We start from the raw sequence: 23,046 nt of genomic DNA on the forward strand, positions 1-23,046 counted from the left end.
ACTACGTACTCTCTACTTGTGTGGAGTGGATTTCCCATTCATCACAGGATTGCAGGCAAAAGTCCCAGGAGCATTTTGCTTTCCTTCAAAGTTAGCTTTGCTAAAATCAATAACTTTAGGGCTGCTTTCTCCACCTAGTACATACTCCCACCCACCCCTTGACCATTTCAAATTTCATGATTTTATGATCATTTGTTTCTCATCTCCATATACTTATATTTGCAATCCTTCCATGATAACCGTACCAATATTCATATTGTATAGATTGTTTCAATAACTGTATAAAGGCCTTAGGGTAACAGTGGAAACATGCTCTCATCTGCAGTTTTAAAACAGTTAATTCTAACTGATCTCCAGCAACCACTTTTCCTATTATGTCTTCCTCAATACCCCATAATCATTCTTCATATCAAAGTATTGGCTTTCTTGGGATCTATTTTATGTCTGAAAAAGTATTTTTACTGTTCACACTTTTTTTTTTCCTGACCTACTGCAAGTCTAGCACAACAGCCAAGAATCATAGCTACATCAAGTTGTCCTTACCTTGTATCCAAACTACTGAACTTAGTTAGAAAAAAGGGGGGAAGGGAGGGGGGCATCTACTGTAGATTAAATATCATCCTTCAGCAATATTGTTACATCTCTTCCAGCTTTATATTAGCTCTTCCTTCACTAGAACTCTATATCTTGGCATTTTAAATCCCCCTTCATTTTCCTGGTTGTCTCTCTTATTCCAATAATATCTTTCTTATCCTTGAAAACATGTCACTCCAATTCAGCAGTCTTATTACATATGCTCCTAGCATTTGTATAAAAGATATTTAGCTTTTCTCTTTGCCCTCCTTTACTTTTCTTTTTCGCTATCTCCTACAATGTTAATCCCTTCTCAACGGGAAATGGTTTTCCTTCAATCCAAGTCTTTCTTTTTGTGCATAGATCCACTAGTTCAGCTTGAACTCCCTGAAGAACAACATAAATTAAAAAAAATAAAGGAGGAAAAAGAAGGGGAAGAAAACGATGGAACCCTGGAGTGCTCCTGAAGCAATTAACTCTGTTCAAGAACAAGCCATGTATTAATCCAAATCTGACTCCAAACAGTGAACTTGGAAGGTAACTGGAAGGCAGACTGGTCTGGCAGTTTATAGACTTCAGACAACCTATAGATATTTCATAAAAATTAAAAAAAAAAAAGCCTTGAAATTGGAAAAATGCAAGTAAAAGCAATCAGAGGGATACAAAATAAAAATCATGTATGAAATTTATTTTTAGGACAACAGTAATTTTAGTACCGTGATACAAACTGAATGATACAACCCACACAGTAAATTATCTGATAAACAAGGCCAAAGACAAAGAAAGATCAATGTGAAAAGAGGCAGCTTTTAAAATATTCTGCATTTTTTATTAGTATTTAAATAAGTAAATATTGTTTTAAATCATTGAAACAGAGATTACTGATCCTTCAGCCTCAGAGTATGCATTCCAATTATGGATTGACAATTTTCATTTTATCTTTCATTGGTGACTTAATCACCAGTATTTTAGTAGTACTAATATTAAAATGGGTAGCTACAGCTCTGCCACTTTCTACCCCATCCAGCATTGTACCAATGAAAAACGTTCCTTATTGCATGTGTCAGTAGAGCTCTATCAACCTATTAATGATGCATCAGGACAGAATAAATGTATCTTGGCAGGAGAGTAGGAGAACCTGAGAATTCAGGATTACAAATAGAGATTCTGCTAAAAACTGAAGTAATTAACAAATAATTAATCTTTGTTCTTTTTACATGGAAAGGTGTAACAAGTGACTCTTGTGCTGCAAATGAGTTCCAAACAATATAATAAAAGGATCGTAGTCATATCTGAAAATATAGAGAACAATTGCTTTCTTGCTGCATAATGACTATTTTCCCCAAATCATAGAAAAATCAGATCCAACTCAAGATCACTATAGTAACATGAGACAAGTATTAAGGATTCAACAAGCTGCTTTTTAGCAGCTAAAACAGTTACATAAAATAGACTTGCCAAAATTAATTGAAACAAAAGGCCTGAAAGTACATTTTAGATCATCTCGTAACAATGCACATTTTCTCTCTGCCCCCTCCATTTAAAATACAGCACAACCACTGATTCTGAATTTTCCTGAACTACTTGTAATCATGTAAATTAGGGATGAGATGTAATGTCAAATGAAATGTCCCTCCTGAATAAAGTCTCTGTGCTTCACTAGTCAAAGAATAAGCAGATACCTGTGCAAATGAAGGGAGCTGTTACTAATGTACAATGATTAACCCTGTATTACACTATCAGCTGTAGATTAAATTCTGGTCTTTTTAATTGCCTATATGTGAAGAATTTTGCACCACTTTGTACTGCTCAATTCTGGCACTTGCAAGTCATTCCCAAATGTAATGCAAGAATACATTGGTTCTACAACACTTGAAGAGCTCTGCTGGGACTAGGAGGTTGAAATCCATCTCCTTGTCTTCGTGATGATTTACATAAGAAGAAAGCAATTACTCTTGCCCTCTGAATGCCTCACCACAGAAGTTCCATGTATCCAGTAAGGGGAATCATACAGTTTTCACAAATACAGTCTCATCTTTTCCTTCAAGGATTAGTTTTTCTTTATGGTCAAGGATCAACATAATAGTCTTTGACTCCATTTGTATTCCTTTCAATCACCTTACCTCAACCCCTTCCCTCTTCTGCGTCTTGCTTTCTTCCTTCTATCACAACCTCCTTTAGAAAGTTATTCAACTACTCCTTTGTATTATAATTCTCCAACATTCTTTACAATTATAATTCACTCATTTTCAATTTTCCTGTTTTGTTTTAAAAAAGAAAAAAGAACCAACATTAGCTGCTTTCCTCCAGAGTTACTAAGCATCTCAGCAGCAAAGCTTTGCAGTAGATACAAGCCATTAACTGAACACAAACCAAAACTTGACATCAAAGGACTGTGTTTTGGTAATTTATCCTTGGAAAAAGCTAAAGGAAAAAGTTTTTGCAACAGCTCCCTCAACCACATTTTATTGCAGATGGGTCAGGAGAGGATCAGGGAAGACTGCTCAGAAAGTTCCCAGTGGTTTCCTGTGCACCTAAGTGCACATCACACACTCTGAAATTGAACTCAGAAGGGCCAGGGAGATTACTGATCAAGAGCGAAAATGAGGACGTCAATAAGCACAATTTATGGAGAAGGATAAAAACTCTTCAAACACAAAAGTAGTCTTGAAATTTAAGAAAAAGATTGGTAATCTGTTACATGTTATGGGAGATCAAAAAAGCAGCACGAACAAAATACTGTACAATATTCAGTTAGCCCTGCAGAGATTGAAGAACAATGCAATGCAAAAAAAAATTAAATTACAGACATGATACATGAACAGGTCTTGGAGCAACTGTTCTTCCGATAATCCAGGAAATCAGGCTGACACAGGGCTAATTATTCCGGGGGGGGGGGTGGGGAGGGACAGGGGCAGACCATGGGACATAGCTATATACTGTATACTGGAAAACTGGAAAAGGCAACATGGTATTTCTGGAAGGAAATCTCAAGCTCCAACTTTGAGTATCTTCAACAAGTTAGGATGTATGTGGATAAGCAAGGTGCGAGGCCTGACCAATATCCTGGTTTTCCAGAAAGGTTTCAAACAGGTAGAGATTGAACAACCACACTTCACAAAGACAGAAGTCTAGGTAACTCCAAACACCTCTGCAACTTAACATTTTGTACAGTCTTGAAAACAGTGGTGAGGTGAAAAACGTTGTAGTTAATACATCCAGGCAGTAAAAGTCAAGCTTGCTTCAAATTTACAACAGAATCTCTAAATATTTAAGAAACAAGCAATAGACTAGCAAACTAAAAGTGTTGATAACCACAAAGTAATTGACATGAGAAAATTATTCTCAGCTATGTAAACATAACATTAAATTCTGAGCTTCTACTGCTCAGAAAAGGTGTTCTTAAGAGTTACCATAGAAAGTAAACCACTAATGAACAAAATACTCAATGGCAGTCAAAGAGAGAAAGGCATGAGGAACAAATCCATAAAGCTTCATAGTACAACTACAGAAATTTATGGTACATAGTGTCTAGAATGACAAGAAAGTTCTGACACTTTCATACCCAAAACTGCACTAGCACAACACAAAATTTCAGAAAAGATCAGTGAGGATGACTGAACTGCAGAATGACTTCAGTATAAGGACAAATCAAACTAGGAATACAAATTAAAACGAACTGTAATAACCTGTGATTGAGTTCAACAGCCAGAATCTCAAACAGTATGAGAACAATAAATAGAAAGTGACCCACAAAAGAAATTATCCAAAAGAATTTAGCAAACAGCCAGTTTAAAATACCGAACAGCTTCACACAGGCATAAGTACATATGAAGAACACACTTCACAGAATCACAGAATTGTCTAGGTTGGAAGACACCTTAAGATCATTGAGCCTAACCTCTGACCTAACACTAACAGTCCTCCACTAAACCATATTGCTCAGTTCAACATCTAAACGTCTTTTAAAAAGACCTCCAGGGATGGTGACTCGACCACTTCCCTGGGCAGCCCGTTCCAATGCCTAACAACCCTCTCAGTAAAGAAGTTCTTCCTAATATCCAACCTAATACACCCCTGGCACAACTTTAGCCCATTCCCCCTCGTCCTGTCACCAGGCACATGGGAGAATAGACCAACCCTCACCTCGGTCGCCCCTAAGCCTCCTTTTCTCCAGGCTGAACAAGCCCAGCTCCCTCAGCCGCTCCTTTTAGGACTTGTTCTCCAGACCCCTCACCAGCTTCGTCGCCCTTCTCTGGACTCTTTCAAGCATCTCAATGTCCTTGTTGTAGTGAGGGGCCCAAAACTGAATGCAGTACTCGAGGTGTGGCCTCACCAGAGCCGAGTACAGGGGGACAATCACTTCCCTAGCCCTGCTGGCCATACTGCTTCTTATGCAAGCCAGGATGCTGTTGGCCTTCTTGGCCACCTGAGCACACTGCTAGCTCATATTCAGCCGACTATCCACCAATACTCACAGGTCCTTCTCCACCTGGCAGCTTCCACAGAGTAACAGGGACACCAAAAATATAAACTATAAAAAAAAGAATGAGACTACTAAACTAAATGTAGGTCAGTCAGTGGCTATTCAACTCAGCCTAACTTAAGAACTTAAGACACTTCAAAGCCATGGGTTGTTGGAGAAGAGGTCAGGTATGTATATGAAGAAAGCTGTTTCAGGATGTCTGCTCTTTCACATTCAAAGACAGAATATCTAGATGGACTGTCAAACCAACACAGCAGTTCTTACACAATGCAAAAATTATAGTATTACTGAGCTTAGGTATTGGGATGAGATACATGGACAGGAGTGTTTTCCTTATCTTCCATCCCAGCTGTTCAGCATCAGGAAATAATCTTTGCTTCCATGAGAAAATTATATATGCAGAGACTTACCTGATTTTTTTTTTCTGTGAACTGCCACTTAACATGTATGGATTTTGCATTGTACAGAACCTACACATGCAATTTATGTCACCTTCCACTTGCTGCATGCAAGAAATGCATGTGAAAGTGTTCACACAAATAATGGAGACTGCATAAGGGACAATCTGAAAGTTTCATCTTTCACTTTTTCAGACTTTTGACTTTTGTCTTTAAGCTAGAAAAACCCGAGCCAAATGTAGTAATTGCTTTTTAATACTTTACTTATTGGTTTAAATAACCAGGAAAAGACATTGCTCTATTTGGCCATACTCATGAAGTTTTTAAGACTTACCAAGAAAGTTTCAAGTTTCTTGTGAAAATTTCTACTTAGCAACTGGCATAGCATGAAGAAGGACAGTGGTTCACTACACATGATCCACCTTTACCAGCAAAGAATTTCAAGCCAGTTGCCAGTTTTCTGCTTGTGCACTGTGCACACTGAGAACTACCCGTGAGAGGATCTTCCATCTGCACTGCAACTGTTACATGCTTAACAGTGGTAGTCTAGTATACAACTTCAAGCTTGGTCTCCTCAATAAGGAATCAAATTCAAGCTTATCAGAAGTGCTCTTCTGAGTATAACGCAAGACTAAATATAAACAGAAGGCTAACCTACATAAAAGTGAATTCTTCCTGTACACAAAATGGATGATGTAGATGTACCCTGTGAGTGTTATCTCCATGTTTTATACCAACAGCCATATCAAGTACACATGGCTACTTCAAGTCTCTCAGTTTGCTCCCTGTACAACCCAAGGGTACATAAAGTACAAAAGGAAGAGCAGTTGTAAAGCTGCAGAAGAGTACCTGAAGTTTGGAATACACTTAAACACATATTTTATGTAAAGTGCTTATAGGAGATGAATTCAGAATTAGGGGCTTTCTAGGTCAAACACTTTTTTTTTTTTTTTGGATTGTTTCTCTCAGTAGGACTCCAGATTTCTAGCAATCTGTAAACAGTTGATTCCAATGATCATAATTTGATTGATAGGATGCTGTTAAGCATGCATCTATTACTCTGTTCTTTTAATACTAGTTAAACAATTCCTATTATGAGTTTGAACACTTGAAGAATTAAAAAAAAAAAAAAAAACCTTTCAAAACAGTCTCCTCTAAGAAGCGTGCAAGCTACTTCCACATGGTATGGCATACATTTTACATTCTTATGCTGCTGCCAAGGTTTCATCTGCAACAAAATGCCAAAAAACCTTAGCAACTACAGGATGTTTAAAAATTTGAGTAAAGGAAAAAAAAAAAAGGCGGCAAATCATTCTTAACGTAGTGTTTCTGTTATTAAAATACAATTTAATTGGCTGCCACTTTTTTCTGAAATAAGGAAACAAAGTGCTTGTAACACACAAATTGAAACTTGATGGAATTCAAATCTCATCTTGAACTCTCCAGGCAAATCAGGCATAGCTTCTGCAAACCAGTCAGTACTACCGACTCCAAGCACTGGTCATACAAAGGCTTGATAACATTCCATGTATGACATATAATCTGTGCAAACTTCAGTAAGTTTTGCTTTTGCAACTGAAAAATTATTTGCCATTTCCAGAACAGTAGTCAAGACAGAACTGATAAAAGCATCTATTTTTGCCATTTCTTGAAGTTAAAATCCTGGCTTATATGAAGTTCCTTGTCTTGTGTTCCCAGGCAGCTGTTAGACTGTACATCTAAATATGCAGATATGCAGGAACTTTGCTGAATTCAGGCAAAGAAGGATGTGGATGTTTTAAGATAAAATATAAATGGAGAGAAAATAGAGGCACCTCGGAAATCTGTTTCCTAATGAGCTGAAGTTATAACAAAGCTTTCAACTCAACACAAACAGTCTACATTCTAGTACCTATGACCCAAGAGAAGAGGCAAGCACCACAGTAGGACTTCTGGAGGCAGCACAGCAAGTTACTTGTTTGTATTAATGAACCCTGAGGCTGGAAGTTCAGCAGCAGTTCTGAATAGGCTGAAACCGTGGCAGATTAAATGACAAGCCAGTTGCCAAGAGAGCTATGCTTGTTGTTTCTATGAACAGTTCTCTAAATAGGTGACCGAGTACTTTATAGAATGTAATGTTTTTTATTTCTGTTGTCCACTGGAAGCATAGCACCAACTATACATTGAAATATTTTCAACACAGAACTGTAATTAGTAGACAAAAAGCCCTAATACGTAGAATTCATGCAAACTCTCCCCTCCCTTTTTGGGACTGACAAACTGTTCCTAATGGATAGTAAGGGATGACTTCAAAGTGGTCCATTAAATTAAAATGCTTTCTTGCTTTCCTACAATTTTGCTAAACATGGGGAATATCCCATTTAAAACAGCTCATATTTAGTAATATATACACAGAGCATGCCTAGAGTAAACGTTTTCCTCCATGCTTTTAAGTCTCAGGTTCTTTGCTTTTAGCATAAATTTCAAAAAGTATTCAAAAACTTGTGTAGAAAATAAAAGGATTTCACAAATTGGAAAGGACAAGTTTTCTCTTGATAGTCAAACAGTTATGATGTAAAGCGGTCTCATTAAATCATAAGTACTTTAACCTTTTCTTTAAAGAACTGGAAGATTTAAAGATTTATAAAGAATTTTTGCCTAAACTAGGAAATGACTCATATTTGACATGTATTGAAATGATAATGCTGATTTCAGTAGGCACTCTAAGAGCCTTTTGCTCCCAGGAGAGTAATTCAGTCATGGTTACCTCTCTGCATTTAGATTTTAAACTTACTTTCTAAAGCTTTTAATGTGCTATAGTCTGCCAAAACATGGCAGAGTTACATAGATATGATCAGGCAAAATAAAGGCTAGTAAAAAGATTATTTTTATAATTGCAGACACTAAATATGAAACAAATACATCAATCTGACATGTTCTCAGAGAATCTCCTGTTTCAGCAGCTTTGGATGTATCTGAAAATTCATGTTTAAATTCCACTCTTCTTAGCTAGTTAAATAAATTCTGAAGTATCAAAGGGAAAGTGAGAGACCCTTAACAGTGAATCTGAAGAAAAATACATAATGGAGCTGCTGTTACTAAGCGGCACAGATCTGATACTGTTATCATTATGTACAGATAATGAGGTACACAACTAGCCTTAATCACACACTGCTAAGCTTTAATTTTTTTTTAATTCTTTAAAAGTTCATTTTCTAAGACATCAGTTTTCCTGATGCTTTTCTTTAGTGTATATTGGATTAACTTAATACTATATGTTCTTTACTCCACTGTGTACCTTCAAACAGTTTTTGATAATACAGTCCTAAAAAGTAGGGTGACAAATGTAATTAAATCAAGATCAAACACAGGACACAAACTTTCAGAAACCTCAAGGATTTGATCCTCACCTACTGAAATCAACTAGAGAAGTGCCAGAAATTTCAAGGAAACAAGATCCACAGTTTAAGAACCTGTTATATATTGCAAAGCCAAAAGATAAGCTCCTTTACAAACCATAAGTAGTGGAAAATAAAGGCAGGTGTCATTACAGAAAAATAAATCCTATTAATTGGAGAGCATAAAAAGTGGTAAAATTCACTTTTTTGCAAATCCCCTTCAACTTACCTCAGCACAAATACTCAAGGATGACTTTTCTCAATTTTTATGGGGTATAAAGAGCAAACAAATGGATAGCCAATAGCTCTGTCAGCAACATACTACATATTAAGACTGCATAAACTATTTAAAAGTATGAAGTTATTCTCAGACCAATGCCATCTAGTCTCAAGTAGGTTTTTTCCACAGTACATCTGAAGACTATTAGTGCCTCATGCCTGTGGTGGTTTTACTCAGGTGAAACCACCCCTATGGCTCCCTACTACTAAAACCTTGCCACGTAAACCCACTACAACGCCCAACATCCTGCTGGCAGCAGTTGTTACAATAGTTTTGCAGGAAAAGGGAAAAAATATCCCCAGTCCACCTACATAACAAGGCAGGGATACAAATTCCCATCTTCTCGTGTTGGAGATACATGATCTAGTTTATGACTGTTACTGAGTTTAAAAAATAACTTTATTTTCATCCCTGCTATTCTGATCAGAAGCCTTTTTTTTTTTTTCCCCAGAAAGTCTGCTGTAATAAAACAGACTCAATTTCAGAGCTTGAATGGTTCCTTTTTCTGCCTGGTGTTTACTCTCCAATGGATTTAGAGAAGAAAACTGTATGTCCTCCTACGCTTTACTATCATTAAAAAACTCCTAAAAAAAGGTTCTCCAACTCATCTGCAAGGCCTGCACAGAGCCTTTCATTTTCATCATGTATAGTATCTCTGTTCTGAATTACATTTCCTAAATAGGAAGGCCTGAAACCGCACACATTTGTGTGAAACCTCAGAGATTGGAGAAGCAGCAGTGATGCTTTTCCCTCACAATTGGAAGTCTCCCCAGATGCACTGCCCCAAAACAAGCTTTTTTAAGGGCCACATCAGGACAGTGATCCATCATCACCACCTGGGACTATTACTTCAGCCACTTTGAATATTTAAGTAGTTAGCAAAAGATTTTGAGTCATTTCAAATATGTTACTTTGCATTTTATAATACCAAATTTTATTTCATGAGTGTTACCCTAATCTTTTCTGTCATTCCATTTTTCTTATATGTGACAACTTGCTGTTTGTCTTTCTGATAATACCTCTTCACACGATGTTACCAGCTTGAATCAGTACACTCAATACTTCTGCCAAGATTATTAATGAAAATGTAATACAAGGCTGGTCCAAAGAATGATTTTCAAAGAATTGAACTGTATTTTTTTCCAGATATTACACCTTCCTTTGAGCAGTATCTATCACTACCCCTCTCCACAAACATTTCCTTTGACCCTACAACTTCTCACAGGGTATCACATCAATGCTATACTGAACTCCAGATAGAAAGAAATCTGACAGATTTACTTTGCCTGAAAATCAGTTTTCTCATTAAAAAGAGCTAAGAGGTTAGACAGTGATGAGTTATCTTCAGTAAATCCATGTTGCATTTTATCCCCATTTTCCGTTTTCCTTCACATCTTTATTCCTCAAAAAAAAAATCTCAAAATCCTCATACACCACTGTGCCAAGACAAATAGCTTCTGTTGCCAAGAACCTTTTTCTCTTCCTGTTAGTACTGACTGTAGCTGCAACAGTCAACTCCCTTCCTAGCAGCCCATACAGTGCCATGTTCTGGATTTGTGGCTGTAAGAGCGTTAATAGCACACTAATGTTTTGGGTAGTGCTTGAACAGTGTCAAGCCTCTCTTTTCCCACTCTGCTCCCCTCCTCAACCCCCCCCCCCTCACCCCCCCCCCCGTTCCACCCCAACCATATAACACCACACTTAATAAACTGGAGTAGAAGTACTTCATGGAGATGGAGTTTTGCCAGTGCGCAAAAACTCCCAATGCAAAGCATTTATTGCTTATATAGCTCCACCTCTGACTTGGCAGATTACCATACAACTCTTTGACAGTGACATATTTATAACCAAGTTCTTTCAGAACCCTCAGACCACCTGATTGTATCAGCATGTACACAAGAAGCTTGCAAATTGGTATTTCTACCTCTTTATGATCACTTCTGTTTCCATGCTTTCATTTCTGTTAAACAGCTTGATTTGCTCATGGCTGTTATCAATATCCCTACACGGAAGCAAAGTATTCAGTTTGGTGATGTTATTCAAATCATCCTTAATCTTAAGCACATCTTCACTGTATGCAGGTCTTGTCTTCTTATACAAAAGATCTTCATAACCTTTTTTTTTTTTTTTAACCATTTAACAGTTGTTAAAGTCTGATTCAGCTCAACTTCCTTACAGCTTTATTTCTATTCCTACATAGCTTTCTCTGCAAATTTCCTTCCCCACTCCCCTAGTGCCTGTAGACTCAGCCATCTCTAATTGCAAAGGTGCTTATTCACTCAGAAGCCTGAGTGCTGTATCTCTATTTTTCCCCTTCTTAAGGACAGAGATTCCTCTTCATACCATCATTTTTGTTTTGAAGAACCTTCAAGGCCTTTTCTCCATTCAATCTCTAGACTCCTCAGTTTACCTTGTTTTATTGAAGTAGAACTTTTTGCTTGCTCTTTTTGAAACACAAAAATGCAGTTACTGAACCATTTCTTGTTATTCTATTTAAACTGAACACTCAACAGAATGTTATTTCTGAGACCAACATCTTTAATAAGGCCCTCATCACTTAACAAAGCTGGTACCCAGAAATACTTTTGTGACTTGTTGATGATTCACACAGAATGCAGGAAACTGCATTTGGGGCCTGCTCTTGTTAGTAGAGCTTCAATTTCCCAGCCATAACTGGAGAATAAGTCTCTGCAAAAACACAGTTCTTAGCAGTAGTTCTCTCTAATGAATTACACATCTAAATCCAAACCTGAGGACTTAAAATCCTAAAGTACTTCAGTAGAATTCATTTACTAGCCTTCTTCTCCCCTAGAATTATTTTATTCCAAAAAGAAATTCTTTTTAGTCTATGCTGCCCTTTCTTCTTTCCTTCCCTCTTATCATTTAATTACTATTTGGTGTTATTCCACCATTTAGCTTTCATTTTTATCACTCCTGAATAGCTCGTTTGCTCCTACAGCTGAATTCCAAAGATACATGCCATCCTACCACATTTCCGCTCTGAGTTCAGTTTCACATCTGCCACCAGAACTTCAGGCTCCTCTGGCAGGAGCCTGAAATGTTAGTCTATCGCCTAACATTTATGTACATATATTTTAGATTTTCCTACTAACCACATGAACTCCACTGTTTTCAGATTCCTAGCTGCACTGACTGCTTGGCTTTGGGGACCTTTGGCCTGAATCCCTTTCATATATTTATCCTGTTCATCCAGAGACAGACCCTAGGTCCTCAGCAGGGGGCCTCTCTCTTGGGCCACTACAACACACACTGTTTTCTCAACCCACAACCAAACTGCCAAAAACAAAACAAACAAACAAACAAACAAAAAAAAAAAACACAAACAATTCACCAATGTGCCGTGAACACTGTTATCAAGACCAAATCTCCCAGTCTCCTTTAGCTGTTATTCCGGTCACCAACTTGGCATGCAAAGTGCCTTAATCCCCAACCCCTGTTTGCAACCCTGTCCAGAGGCAATAAGGACACTCACCCTATACCATCCAACCTCCCCCTGTCCAGCACCAGTGCACCATTACTAAAAAGACGCATCAATTGCCTCTGGGCCAGCCAACAGATATTGCTTTTTTTTTTCCCCCCCTCAAGATGGGTCCCATTATACACCCCTATTTACTGACTGTATCGTTAAGTGCTGGCATTCACTAAAAAAGTTTTGTCCTGAATCAGACTTAGCCTGAATTAGACATATCTGTAACTGGTCTGCAGTTGCTGAGCAACAAGGTGTCATACCATAAGCCTCTTTTTGTCCTCTCTCCCAAAGAGGCACAGAGCAACTAAACCAGACTCTAGTAGAAAGGGAGGCTATCTATCTTGTCAAATATGCAATACTATGCATGGTTTTGAATAACACTTTGCAATATTCTGTGAAGAATATCTTTGTCAGGCTTACATCCAATATAATTTATGAGCCAACTATTTTGAGCCACAATTGTCACATGCATTTCCTACAAAGACGCATCGCCATAGAATTAAGAGAAAACCTACACTGATGAAAATTTTTGTAGTCTCAGAGAATATAAGGAGCAAATATGCTTTCTCTACTAGAAAAGTCAAGTATATTGAAGGCCAGGGATATTAATTGTAGGACTTAATGCTTCTAAGTTGAACTTTTGGGAAACAAAATTCTGACAGTCAATATGGTAGGTGTCTACAATTCTGACATAAAGGTAAAACATTTTTATAATATACAAGGGAGATATTACCACACACATCTTCAGTTACCAATGGTAGCTGAATTATATTACCTAAAATTTGTAGAAGTACATACTTTTTTTTTTCTTTTTTTTTTTTTTTTTTTTTTTTTTTTTTAAGATTTAAAGACTCTTAATACTTTGTTTTTACTATGGTTCATGCATAGAGAATATAATTCTTTTATGTAAAATTCTGTTTAGTATAGCAGCATCCCACCTCATCCCTCTTCCCCTCAGATTTGCTAGCTTCTAGGCATCCTGTCACACCAGATATGGCAACACTGCTTTTTTATTACACTTTTTCTACATGTAGAAATTTCATTACTTCCATGAAAATATCCATTCCACATTTTCAACTATCTTATCAGGAATAGTACTCAGTTGTCCCACAAAACATCCACAAACATTTTCTTTTAGACTAAGAATCATATCAAGCAAGTTGTCAAACAAGTCTGAATAGAACTATTTTTTTTTTTAAACATAAAGACACATCATCCAGCTCTGGTGAGATCTCCAACAAAAAACATCACCAGAGTCCTCTGATACGTGCAACTTCTGCAAAGTGCCTAAAAAAGTTGTTGAATCTACATTTCATTTGGTTAAACCAAATTTGGTTAAACTTGTGACTAGACATCACAGCCTCATATATAGCACTTCAGATCCCACAATTTCCTTTTTGTTTCTGTAGATTATATAGAAACTACACTGTTGACACCACATCTATCTTAAAACCAGCATGTTTGGAAAAACACAAACCTAGCTAATTTACTAGCCACTGAGATCAATCCTAGTGCTTGTCTTTGCTAGAAAACACAAGCTGTGCCCACAACAGTGGCACAGAACTCAGACCGCTAATCCTTTGTGGGTATTAGAGTCAGCTTTGTCTCAAGAGAAGTGGAAGTCTACACAGACTGATTTACTTGGAAAAGCCAATAGTAGTAAAGTCGCCCATGATTGCACTCTGCCACTGCTCCCCTTGGTGTCTTTACCCAAGATAGCTCACCTGTAGCACACATAAGGGTCTACTCCACAACACAAAGCCCACTCCCTCTGCATGGTCATCACCTGGGGAGAAGGCTGGTTTAGATAGAGAAGTTTGGAGAAGTCAAAAAAATCACACTTGTGCTAAGATCAGCCATTATATACTTTTAGGTTTAAACTTCAGGCTGTCCCACTGCACTTAACTAAAATGATTAATTCCTGTAAAACCACACAGTGCTTTGTGTTCAGAAGGCTTTTTCATCAGTTTATGGAGAAGGCTTCAATCTGCAAATGTCTGGGAACTATCTCATCATCAAATACTGTTCTCATCTGAAGGCGTAGACGCTTCCATATGAATGTTGCTTTTGCACATTTTTGTACGGTTCCTCTCATTTTCCATTTCTTTCTCCATTTATTAAAAAAAAAAATGCTTACGGACAGTTGCTAAGAGTTTAAAAAAATTAAAGCTTTGCCTTAAGTTTAACAGCCATACCTAATGCTAAATGGATCATGCTGCAGCCACTATTATCTTTAATGGGAAGCTAAATCCAACACCACCATAAATCATGGAACATAAGGTCTACACTGAGTTCAGAAACTTGGAAAAGGTATTAAGTCTGTAGTCCCTGTAAGGGTTTAGAAGCTACACTTCTTCACTCCTCTATGTATTGAACAACATTCCCCAAAGAAACAAAGGACTAAATTCTATAGAGTGCTTGAGGGTTCTTTGTAATGCAATTTAAAATTCCTGTGTGTATTTAAATCCAGCCCTTTCACTCTGCTATCCCAGGCTTTAGCAGTTTCTGAGAGGAGTACAAAACGCGGCTGACAGCAACAGCAGTAATATAGCACCCTTGGAGTGTTTGAAGTGTAAAGTTCATTAGTTCTACCTTAAGGTCACTCTTTTAATCCAACAGCCAAAATCTTATTCGCACTACCATGCTGTTATCCCGGAAAAAAGAAAACTGCAAAAAAAATCAAGACGTCAGCTTAGATACTTCTTACGAGTGACAAGATCAGCACTAAAAATCCAAATCACAGTCAATACCTTTTAGCAAGTTTCAAGAAAGCAGGGAAACTATTCTTGATTGTGCTGTAAACTAAATGAAATTTAATAGGCCAGATAAAGGAAATGCAGGAAGGAGAAGATAAACATTTCAATACCTGATAATTGTGTTTTTTAATTATTAGTTGAACTTGGCTTACAAACAGCATTTACTAGAGCATCTGTTGGGAATTGCAAGGCATGCAAATAACTGAAAGCATTTTAATTTCTTCTGTATTTGTTTGCTGATTTTTGTACATTGCTAAAATTTTAACAAACTCAATTTTACTTTATCCTCAGTAGATGTTTGTACACTTATTAAAAATATTATGTCAACAGAAGACATTTAGAATGCAAGGATTGGATTTTAATGATTCTGAATTTATTTTTTAAAATAAGAGGTAATAGGTTCGTAACTAACTAGCTTGATTGATCCTAAATAAAACCTTATAAATGGTTTACTTATATATTACTTATATGCACTGTAAGAAGCTTTAAGAATTAAATGGGACACACCTCTGTCAGATAAATACGTTAGCATGTGTAGATGAGGATGACATTACGTTGTCCTTTTAGGGAATAATCTCAGAGACCCAGGACTTATTGCTAACATTAGAATAAGTAGTTTTCTTCACGCCAAATACTTGTGTTCTTAAGGGTAGGAGTTTTCACTTATGTTTTCAGCAGAATGCACACAGCATTGCTTTCCAGTTCTAAATTAGTAATCACCTCAAGATGTGCTCCAAAATTAAGATCCTTACCTACAGACTCAAGAGTTTTCAGTTACATTCCCTAACTTACCCCTTCTTGTGAAGATATTTATACAGTTACACCATTCTCACACAAATGTTGTATTTCAACAAACATTAAAAGGTTTTTACTTTTACTCACCTGCACACTAAGATGAATCCATTTCTTCACAAGAATTCTCCCCAGTGTCATTACTTTTATTGGTGGCTGCAAACCATTTACTGTGCGATAATAAAACATTGTTTCTTTCTCAGAGATTGTGAGTTTGAACACAGTCTGCCCATCAATAGCCTTTTCTATCACACACCTTTGGAAATAACGAAGAAAAACAACATAAGGTCAGAGGCACACATATATACACATTCTTGCCAAGGTGCTATCCTGTAAAGTGATGCTAACCAGAATGCATTAAAATAAACGTTAAAAATACAGCTCTTGAGAAGATGCTCAGTGACAGCAAAAGTCACAAGATGTACTAAGTGTAAAGGAACTTTAACAAACATATTTTCTGTCTGAACCTGCAACGTGAATATTATTAATTTATAGTGCATTCAACCCCAGTTCACTTGGAGGTAAATGGGGGCCACTTCTCTCTTCAGGGTGTCATGACAGAAAACAGTGGCTGGCCAGCACTGCACTTTTCTTACAAAGTTCCACAACACTGCATCCTGTTGAAGCACTTACACTTTTCTTAGTCTAACAAGGCAAGCATAATACAACCACAAAAAGGAGTATGACTGACATGTTTTGGAAATAAGTCCCTTGTTTTTCTACCAAAACTGTTCAGATAAGGTAGCAACAACAGAAGCTTCCCCTGTACTTTCCCTCTGACACAGCCTCTCTCTAACCTAAGACAACCAGAGCAAGGCAAGACAGCTATCTGGCCACTTGCTAGTTTGTTTTTCCCCATGGAGATTTTACATCAATATCAAATGTAAAGACTAAGAATACCATCTATAGCAACCCATGTTACATACCTAGCTATTCAAATACAATTAGTTTTGCCAAACTGATCACCGTGATGTCATAGGTCCTGAGAATGCATATAGGTTATATATGCTTTGAAACAGCAATGTATTTCATTTATTAATCCAATCATTACTACAACAAAAACTATAAACTTTTGCGTTGCTTTTTCATCTGCTTGAGAAATACAGTCCGAACTTACCCATAAAAAGCCAAATGTGCTAAAATACTCTAGATTAAATTAGTGCGTTAAATCACAAGAGAAGCGTATAAAATCTCTATGAGACTAGGGTTTAAGACGTATTTCAGAGGGAAAAAAAAACTTATCTACTGATAGACTTCACCTTTCTTCAGTCCTCACTGCTGTGCATTTAACAAAAGAAAATTATCAAAAATGCCATTCTTTAATACTGCCATTATTCACTAATTCACATTTAAACCCAAGAGAAAGATTAATTAATTTTAACTGCTACTATTTTAGTCTACCGGAATGTTGTCCGTAAAAAACAACTTGCAAAATGCAGATGCCTATTATGTAAACCTTACTAAAAACATGTTTCTTAATATTGTGTTGATTGGTCTTTTCAATATTTTGTTTGCCTGTAAACACACTAGTTTTGCTAGATAATAAATGTGAGGAAAGGCTCAGCTAAGTAGCAAAATATTTAGGAACTGGATTTACCCAGTTCCTGGATAAACAATAATTGGATAATCCAGTTATTTTGTTTATTTTAGTTATCTAAAGCAAACATCCCCACATTGTTTTTATCCCCAAAGGTGTCATGACTTTAAGAAGTCAAGTGACCTTGATGTACACCACTTTGAAAATTGGACAGAACAAATGTGGATTATGATTCACTACAGAAAGAGAAAAATCAAGAGGCAGAAAACAGAGGAGGAGGGGGAAAAACAGCACTAACATAGGTGATAGAGGCATAAGCATTACTTCTGACTAGTAGTGCTATTTTCCATTACAGTCATGATTACAGAGAACCCACTGTTCTTTGTGAAGTTTCCGACTTCTGCTAACCTGCAATCCCGCAAAGCCAATACCTGACTATGTAGTTCTTGATGATGGGGTTGGAGGGAGAACAACCAAACCACGAAAATCTGCTTGGGCAACTTTCAACGTGAAAAATATTATATAGAATATTTCAGGGAGACAACTGATTCCCACACATTAACTGGAGCAAGTGGGAACATCTGGATAGGTTCAAAATGCAACATATCATATCTGAAGGTGACATCCCCCTTCAGCATAGTTACTAATGTAAAATATCTGAATTGATATACAATAATGGATACAATTGTAGTCCTTTACATAAAGGAAATTTAAACAAACAAACATCTCCTGCCCACTTCTCAGTCAGGCCATTCCAGCAGGCCCTTTTGTGTGTAGAAGGTCCCAGCTCCTTTCTCTCCCACCTCTGTTATTTTCTGGTCATCTAAATTTCAGTTAGCCTGGCTCATACTAAATTGATATAAGCTGCCTGTAATGACTACTCATATATGCTAAGCTTCTACTCATATCCTTATCCTACTTTATTTCCAAGGGTTATCGCCATATACCATTTCCCATATTATGCTAAATTCCATGCACGGGCTTACTGCAAGCTTTTAGATTAACTGATGAGCACATGCAGTATGAGAGGAAGCATGGTAAAGAACACAGTTCAGCAAGAATAGGTTTGCTCACTTACTGCACACACCGCCTAAAGGGAAATAATTTTAAAGGCTGGAGATACAAATGTCAGTGTTTTCTCACTGTTCTCTTGCTTTTCTTTAAGACCTCCAATATGTGGTAACTTAAAAGCATACCTACAAATATCTATACATCTTTCTTGGAAAACCATTTGCACTCCAATATAAATGCATAACAACCTGACTTTTCTCTTCGTATGAAAATTTCTTTCCTAGCATCATGTAAGAAACATTGGTATATAAAACTGAAGAAGAAAATCCTCAGTATCTTCAGTTGAACACACGTATTTGCTCCCTGGATTGTCACAACCTTTAAAAGGCACTCAAACTTTCAATCCTTACATCAGTGTCTCTCACTTCAACCAACACAGTAACTTCTAGCAAAAACCCTTGCTGTTCTCTTACATGGGCACATGCCTAGCAGATACTAGTCTTTATAATGAGGCAACTGGGATATTATAAGTCAGAAATTTACATTCAGCACAAAAAAAAAGCACTTTATGGCATGTCTAAAAAATGGGGGTCTGCTGTACTTGGTGTAAGTGTATGTCATCAGTAAGCAAACTAGTTTGTGAAACTTTCAACTATTCCACAGGTAAAATAAGTGGCCAGTTATGGCCCATGATCCCAGTGTGTGGTGGCAGCACAAGGACTGTTAGATGAAAGCCCAGTTCAGTGAAGTCCTTCTGATACAGTATAATGGGGTCTAAAAGGTCTCACAAATAACATTCAAGAAGGGTGTCTCCCCCAACAGGGGCTGCAAAGTGTAGGACAGCTGACAAGTCAAACTGCTCCTACCAACCCAAAGGACTCACGATACCAGTAAAATAAAAGGAAAAACACCTTAGCTTGCTGTTAAACCACTTCTCTATTGTAGGATGCCTTCTGAGCTAAGCTTCAGTGACTATTCATGTGCAATTACTGTTTCTCCATAATTTCTCTAGAACTGGAGTTCTGTATTCCTTTTTTTGCAGAAAAGAAAGGAAAAGTGTTTGTTGTTTTTTTTTTTGTTTTTTTTTTTTTTTTTTGTGTGTGTGTGGATAGTGGAAGGTCTGGACTGCAGCATATCATCCTGTCCACTGGAATAACTGTTGTTCAACTTCAATTTTCAGGATTGGATCCTATCATTGTCATTTCTACCTGTAGAGTATTGGCAAACTCAAAAGGCAGAAGAATGAAGCAATCTGTCACAAAAAAAAAAAAAAAAAAAAAAAAAAAAAAAACATTTAGCTTTTAAAGTGATCTATAAAACCCACTGAACAGGAATATGTACATTGTGTAGTTATTAACACAGCAGCAATAGAAGAGTAGTGCTTTACACAAGTCCACGGATAATCAGACATTGGGAGTCTAGTTTCTGCATAGCACTTAATCATTTGGAACTAAGCACATACATTTCATTGTTTTAGGATCTATGCAAGAACAGCCTATTCCACTGAAAAAAAAAAAAAAAAAAAAAAAAAGAGTTTTCATAGATTTCACTCAACACATCACTGCAACATGTTGCTTGGAAATTAACAGAACATTTTTGCTTCAACCTAAGCATATGCTCTGCTGAACAAGAACCTGATAGGCCTGCATATGTGTGGGCATGAACTTATGACATAAGACAACCCCAGGCATGGACTCTCTGATGTTCAAGGTTCAAATATTTAGGAAACACAGTCTATAAAAGACACTAGGCCAAAGCTCCAGAGACAGCTTTACACATACCTTCATCTGAGCTGCTTTAACTAAAGCTCAAGCTGAAGTCACTTTTGCCCTCCAGATCTCATTTATTTCCCCTCAATAACCACAATTACAGCAGACTATTAATTCACACATTTATATTGTTTCTGATGATTTTCATGCCCTTAAACGGCTTGGTGTTTCTTGGTGTTTCACAGTAGAATGCAAAATAAGAATCAAAATGCTACATAGAGAACACCATTATTTTAATTCTAGGGTAAGTTAAAAGAATAAGTGCAAAAATATTTCTGATATATACTCTGAAATGTATTACTACTTGTGTGTTTCTGCATTACCAGGGCAAGGCATAGGAGGCTCTGCACTTTATGATAGATAGATGGAACTCTTTTTGTACTATTTGTAATGCAGTTTTCCAAAAATGCAAAGTTTTCCATTATAGTAAGGCTCAGTCAAGCTGAAAGACCACTCCAGCTGTCATATTTGCTAGAAATGTGACCTGTAGGCACACGAGAGGGAACACCTAGTAAAACTTCATTAACAAAAGATTCCACTACACAAACTGCTAGAGTAGTAATATGATTGCTAATTCAGTTAAGATTGCCCATATCTCCCAGAAAACCTGTATCTTCTGGAAAAAAAAAAAAAAATATATATATATATATATATATATATATATATATATACACACACACGATGGTCAGTCATCTATAGCTCTAAAATATTCATTTTGGGAATTAACTTAATCTTGGATTTTTCCTCATTTTTTATAAAGTAAAATTGCACTGGGAGATTACTAAATTTTTAGGGTTTTTTTCCATCACAAAAGAAGCAACATCCCTGACATTTTTCTAGCAGCTTGCAGAAGAATGAATGTGAACTAGAAATACAAATTCGTATTTTTAAGAAAATCCACGTGTGTTATATGTGAATAGTTCCCACTGCACTACCATCTGAGTCAACGCTAGAAGCTAAGCCTACTCATCCTGACATTTGCAAAGCCTCCAGCCTAAATACAGCTTTAAAACGTCATAGTTTCTCACTGTACCTTTTTAAAATTTTAAATAGCTTGCTAATAATGATCATGACTGCAATGATCAATTTTTTTAAGAGCACCAGGAAAGTAAACACCTTCAATACTACTTACATTACACCTTCTTGCTCAGGTTTCAACCATACAGTTAACGTAAATGAAGCTGTCAGCCTCAGTAAACGGGGAGTAGAGAAGCAATCCTTGTGATTATGAAAAATAAAACTTGAAGCATTGCTGAAGGACCCCGGATGCAAGTCCTTGTTGTCCTCTGTGACACAGGTACCAAGGCCTTCGGGAAGAAGCAGTTTGTAGGAAGAAGGTAACGACCTGTACGGGCATTCTTGAACACAAAACCTCTGGGTGCAAGACATAATACTTTCAACAGCTACTGAGCTATGACAAAAAGTACTTCGGTCTGGCAGCCCACAGGTGGCTTGAGTTGGCACAACTGACACATTCTTGAAAGCTCCCACATTTTCAAGTCTAGGGAAATGTCCCTGAGAGCTGACCAACACAAAGGAGTCATAATAAGTTAAGATTAATGTTTCAATAGCATGAAACAAGACACGACACCTCAAGGAAAGAGCCCAGCAATTCATGTTTACAAAAAAGCTCCTCCTGATTAAATCATCTGTAAATAAATAATGATGTCCATGTTGGTAGCAATGTTCTCAGGTGGTGCACTTTAAGAGTTTATGTAGCGTTTCATCTCCAAAACACCAATGCAAGGACTCAGTAGCAGGGGACATCTATGTCTTCTGGCCAGCAAAATGCACATGGATGACACCTGGAATCTGTAAACCAATGAAAACAGATACAGTCTGTGGGAACAACGTGATGTTTCTCACCAACAGAGGTGATACCCCACTAGGGACTTTAAAGACCTGAATACTTCCCCCAACATTCAGTCAGCAGGGCAACCTGCACACCCTGGCTAGCTCTCTAAACAAGGCCAGGTGGCCTTGGCCTGCTCGAGGCTGCGCAGGTTCACGGCCACACGCGGTTTAATCCAGATCCGCTGTGGCACGCAAAGCGGACATACAGCTTTGTACCTTAGGGTGATGAGTGCCAACTACAGCACCAAACCCCAGCACGCAAGCCAGGCACGCTGAATATCTTTGCTCATGGTTTCAAGCCAGTTCTCTGAATTTCACGTTTAAACCCCCCAGCGCTTACCTCAGCTTTACACCGTTAGCTGTAAGCTGCTCGGCCTCATCCTGCTCAGCGCTATTTTAGGGTCACCGCTCCTCCAGCTCCCAAGCCCGCCTGCACCCCGCCACACCACTCAGCCCGCCGCACGCCCAGCACCCTGCTCAGCCCTCCGTAAAGCCGCTTAATGCCACACTCCCCATCTGTCCCGTGCAGGTCTAATGGCAGACACCCGCCCTGACATCCACCGGCAGGCACCCCGGCTGCCCATAAATAAGTGGATTTCCCGTTATTTACCGTGCCCGGAGGGAGAGGCAAGGAGGGCAGCCGCCTCAGCAGCACCACGGCCTCCCTGCTTGGAACTTACCGCCCTCTGAGGCACCAGCACCCGGGCTCCTTGCTCCCCCCGC

At 37.8% G+C, this 23,046-nt stretch overlaps 1 protein-coding gene across 1 annotated transcript in view; it reads right to left on the minus strand.

Moving 5' to 3' along the window:
- Positions 1-22,107, minus strand: part of USH2A (usherin) — a gene marked incomplete at its 3' end in the record, with an annotated part of 395,140 nt that extends 373,033 nt beyond the window's left edge. The window contains exons 1-2 of the mRNA XM_082757605.1: positions 21,602-22,107; positions 16,243-16,408 (exon numbers count right to left, since the gene is read on the minus strand). Coding sequence (XP_082613731.1) covers positions 16,243-16,408; positions 21,602-22,086 — 651 coding nt within the window. The 5' untranslated portion in view covers positions 22,087-22,107. The remainder of the gene's footprint in view (positions 1-16,242; positions 16,409-21,601) is intronic.
- Between the last annotated feature and the right edge of the window lie 939 nt (positions 22,108-23,046).

This window comes from Aythya marila (assembly GCF_965140915.1).
Source record: "Aythya marila genome assembly, chromosome: 3".
Taxonomy (NCBI): domain Eukaryota; kingdom Metazoa; phylum Chordata; class Aves; order Anseriformes; family Anatidae; genus Aythya; species Aythya marila.